Here is a 4,684-nt window from a genome sequence, read left to right as displayed (position 1 = left end):
TGAAGCTGTGGCTTCCTCAGGAAGTCTCTTTCGCCTTAGAGACCTTCTTGAGTTGCAGCTAATGTGTATAAACTGCATGTGGCCTACTCTTTCCTAGTAAAAAAGTGTTCTGTTTCTGCCTTTTCTGACTGCTTCATGCAAGTCTTCAGAGAAAAAAAGTCTCGTTGCTATACTTTAGACCTTGCTGTAATACATTTATATCATCAGTCTACCCAGTACAGCATGGACCATTTCTCAGGGATGCATAACTGGTACGCCTGCTCCCATGCCCGGCCAACGTACTGCAACGTGTGTCGGGAGGCCTTGTCCGGGGTCACATCACATGGGCTGTCCTGTGAAGGTAAGCGTGCCCTCGTCCCCTGCCTGGGGAGGGACAGCCTTATTTTACTTTTGGTTTTGCCCATATACCCAAATACTGCCATCTCTTACTAAAGTCATGTGAGCAGATACACGCTTCTGAGGTATCTGAGAGAATATTCATAAGAAGACTCCTGTTCACGAGAATAATTGTATTTGTAAGAACATCCTTGTTAAGTGTTTGAGTGCCGGGAGATTATTCTTTCTCAGCTTTGGCTTAGCAGAAATGCCTGGCCATGCACAGCTCATGCTTCTAACATGAATGAGGTGACACCTACTCTGTGTAAAAGGGTGGAGGAGTGTCAATCGTGTTAAATTTAACAAGGTAATAACTAAGCTTTGTACAAGCAACTGGCAAAAGTGACAAGGCAAGAATTAATAGCTAGATCAGAACTATTACAGCTGATCATTTTGGTGGTGCTAAAAAGGATAGAGTGTGCCCGTGCTTTCTTCTGGAGCCAAATACACACTGCCACATCAGACTTCCTAAGGCAGCATTAATACATTCTTCTCTTCCTCCCTAGTGTGCAAGTTTAAAGCCCACAAGCGCTGTGCTGTGCGGGCAACCAACAACTGCAAGTGGACAACTCTGGCCTCTATTGGGAAGGATATCATTGAGGATGAAGATGGGGTAGGTGTTAGTCTGAACTCTTCCAGCCTTACCTTGATCTGGAAGCACTGTCTTGTGTTCTGTAGCTTTTTTTCACTTCATAAATAGCAGATTCTGCCTTTACACGGAAAAGATTTCTACTGTCAGAGCATGAGATTCTGTGTGAAAAGTCCAATCAGGGTAGCAAGGACTCCTTAGTAGGAATAAACTGCTATGTACTGGGGGAGTTGAGATTAAATAATTGGAGGCATGGGGAACCTGGTCTGAGTTTTGGCAAAAGAAAAAGAAATGAGTGTTTGGAACAGCACCTTAGCATATTGGAATATCTGATGTAACTCAGTGTTTCTGGGTAGCCTGGGGTGAGTCACCTGGACTCTTGGTGCTTGAGCATGATGTAAAGTGCCAGAACTGGTCCTCAGGTGTCTTCTAGAAATTGCCTTTGCTGTCCTCAAATAGCGCATATAAAGAGTTGCTTCTCTGTGTGTCTCAGAGCCACGGTGCCTCCTTTAAGCTTCTGTCCCTCTGTACCTTTTGCAGATCTCAATGCCACATCAGTGGCTGGAAGGAAACCTGCCCGTGAGTGCCAAATGCACTGTGTGTGATAAAACCTGTGGCAGTGTCCTGCGTTTGCAAGACTGGCGCTGCCTGTGGTGCAAAGCCATGGTGAGTTGAATAAGTGTGATCATTGCAGTAAAAGGACAGGTTTTGATCAGCTCTGTGGTATGTTCCTTTAATGACATTTGCTTAGAATAAAATCTCTAACCAAGCTCTCTGTGTTTGCCGTGGAGGACTTTATTGTTCTGCAAGAAATAGAAATTTAATTTGTGCTCAGTAGTGTTGCTGTGATACATAAAAGCAAGGCCTGAAAAAAGTATCCAGCTTCTAGCCAAGCTCATTTTATTTTGAGTGAGCTTTCATAGAAGGATCTAACTACAGTAGACATGAATCAATGCTTCAGACATGGCATATGTTGGATTTTAAGGAGCCGTTAATTTGTTATTTCTACAGGTTGAAAAGGTGCAACAAACTATAAAGAATACTCCTTTATTTTAATAATAGCAATTTCCTTTCCATTGCAATAGATTGCTCTTGCCTAACCACTGAAGTGATGCAGATCTTGCTATGTTTCCAGTTGTCTATAATACTAGTAAGAGAAGTATCACAAAATGTTTTTAGAATGGGGGCCTCAAATGCCAAGGAAACCCTCTATCTTGCGGTCTTTATGTACCAGAAAAGCCCTGCTCTACTTTGTATTTCCTTTTTTGGGTGGCTTCATTAATCTCGTCTTCTCTTACCTCTTAAGTCCCTCATGTCTTCTTGCTTTGTTTTTTGCTTTCTTGTTCTCTTGAGTTCCCAGCTTTTTCTTTAGTTGCTATTTCAGATCTCTCAGCTGAGGCTGGGATTTTGAAAGCAGAATGCCTGAAGGCTCCTAAAGCCACAGAATCTGTTATCTGGTTCTTTCAGCAGCCAAAGTGCTGGTCTCATAAATTCAAATGGCAGGAAAGTACATACTAATGGAAAGAAGAGATTTAGTAGAAGGCTCTGATTAGATCATTCTTAAAATAACTTTATCAATAAATTTATCAATTGACATTTTTTGGTGATTTCAGCCCCTCTGCCTTTCTTCCTCTTACAACTTCTTTTGGGTGGCTTTAGGAGTTATACCACAGTGTCCAAAAGAGTCTGAATTACTCTTTCTTGGTGGTGTTTCCAGGTACACACAGCATGTAAAGAGTTGTTGTCAAGCAAGTGCCCTCTTGGGCTCTGTAAAGTGTCTGTCATTCCTCCTACTGCCCTTAACAGCATTGATTCAGATGGTAAGTACTGCTAGTAAGTAGCACTTCTTTCTCTTCCTCTCGGTCTCAGTGGCTTCGGCTGGCACTACTAATGCCATGTTTTGCCAGCTGAAAATTCTGCTTTTGCTGTTGCTGAAACTCCCCACTGGAAGCCGTTGCTGAGTATGGCAGTGAACTGTGATTGCTTTGCTTTTGCGTTCAGTTTATCACCCTGTAATGTCAGTGTTTGCCAAGCTGCAGCTGGTTATTTATTGACAGTGACTATATTGCAGAAGCGCTCTGGGAAGGTTGGAGAAGCTGAAAATTTTGGAATACTGCTAGGAAAGAAGTGTGACATTTAGCAGCATGAGGTGTGGTTCATGCTGGATTCAGGGCTGTGCACATTTGGCATTCACCCAGTGAGTGCCATAAGCACAAGGAAAGTACTAGTTGTTCATAGCTGGGCTGGGGTGTGGGCTGTTGTTTTTTCTCTCTTTTCATCCCCATGGGAAGCTTCACATCTCTTGGCTTTTGCTCCCTCTCACTTCCCTTTGCCCCAACAGGTTTCTGGAAAGCTACTTGTCCCCCTTCTTGCACAAGCCCTTTGTTGGTCTTTGTCAACTCAAAAAGCGGAGACAACCAAGGCGTAAAATTTCTACGAAGATTCAAGCAGCTGCTGAATCCAGCCCAGGTCTTTGACCTCATGAATGGAGGACCTCACCTTGGGTAGGCAGATATTCTATGGAAACAGAAATTCCTTGTAAATACCTGAAAAGTACAAGGGATTTATTTGATTAAGCTCATCCTCAAATGTAACAGGGAACCCGTTCCTCAGAGAAAACTGAACACATGAGGTTTTTATGGGTTTTCCTCTCTCTGTGTAGTGTTATTGATTAGCTAAAACCAAAAACGTTGTCAAAAAGGTTATTGTATCTATTCATCAGTAATAGCAGGACAGCTTGAGGCGTTTTGGGGAAATTCCAGAAACACTCCCCTGGAAGAAGACAAAGCGTGGAAAGCTTGAATCCATAAGAAAACTTGTCAGCAAACAGTCTTGTAACCGACATCCTGATGTACTGCTAAGAAGAGTTAACTTCAGTTAACTCAAGTGAACAGATGGATGTCATAGATAGCAAATTAATATTGTCAAGATGAGATGTATTGAGAAATAACTTACCTGAGAAGTCTGTGAAGCTTCCATCCCTCAAAGACTTTGTGGTGATGTTGTGGAAAGATCTTTTATGAGTGCATTTGGTAAAGTTGGTTCTGCCCTAGGATCTAAGTTACATTTCAGACTTTTAACCAGATTATGCTAGAATATCTGTGGATATTAAAAAAAAGTGAGTGCTGTGAAATAAATTTTTGTGTATTTCTGCAACTCTCGCTTAAAAAAAAAGTTTCGTCTTTAGTTTGCCCGCTTCCAAATGTTTTTCAGATTTGAGTAACTTCTGTCATTAATTGGTGCTCCTTATAATAAGAGCCCATACAAGGTGAATTTCTCTCATCTTTTCCTAACTATGACTCCAAGTCTTTGACTAGATGTGTAGATGCAGGGGGCTAAATCTGGGAGTGTCCATCCCTGGATGAGTGATCATTGGGTCCTGAGAACTGTTGTGGTTCTTTGCCATAGCGTATTGCAAAACACTGGCATTTAAAACTGCAGTATTCTGTCCAGGGGATGTGTTTGGCTGAAAAATAATTTACTAAAGACTTGTAAAATTGAGTAAGTCTTTGACTAGATGTGTAGATGCAGGGGGCTAAATCTGGGAGTGTCCATCCCTGGATGAGTGATCATTGGGTCCTGAGAACTGTTGTGGTTCTTTGCCATAGCGTATTGCAAAACACTGGCATTTAAAACTGCAGTATTCTGTCCAGGGGATGTGTTTGGCTGAAAAATAATTTACTAAAGACTTGTAAAATTGAGTACTTTCGTTGCTCCCCT

The 4,684-nt window shown here is 42.0% G+C and overlaps 1 protein-coding gene across 8 annotated transcripts in view; it reads left to right on the top strand.

Moving 5' to 3' along the window:
* The window catches only part of DGKD (diacylglycerol kinase delta), a 57,963-nt gene that overhangs the window by 31,003 nt on the left and 22,276 nt on the right, over positions 1–4,684 (top strand). For all 8 annotated transcript variants that reach the window (XM_017726004.1, XM_008644384.2, XM_017725983.1 and 5 more), the window contains 5 exons: positions 208–340; positions 882–988; positions 1,505–1,630; positions 2,682–2,784; positions 3,306–3,468. In XM_017726004.1, the coding sequence (XP_017581493.1) occupies positions 208–340; positions 882–988; positions 1,505–1,630; positions 2,682–2,784; positions 3,306–3,468 (632 nt within the window). The remainder of the gene's footprint in view (positions 1–207; positions 341–881; positions 989–1,504; positions 1,631–2,681; positions 2,785–3,305; positions 3,469–4,684) is intronic.

The sequence above is a fragment of the Corvus brachyrhynchos genome, unplaced genomic scaffold (assembly GCF_000691975.1).
Source record: "Corvus brachyrhynchos isolate BGI_N302 unplaced genomic scaffold, ASM69197v1 scaffold450, whole genome shotgun sequence".
Lineage (NCBI taxonomy): Eukaryota > Metazoa > Chordata > Aves > Passeriformes > Corvidae > Corvus > Corvus brachyrhynchos.
The sequence above is the reverse complement of the archived record's forward strand: the minus strand, read 5'-3'. Positions and strand labels throughout refer to the sequence as shown.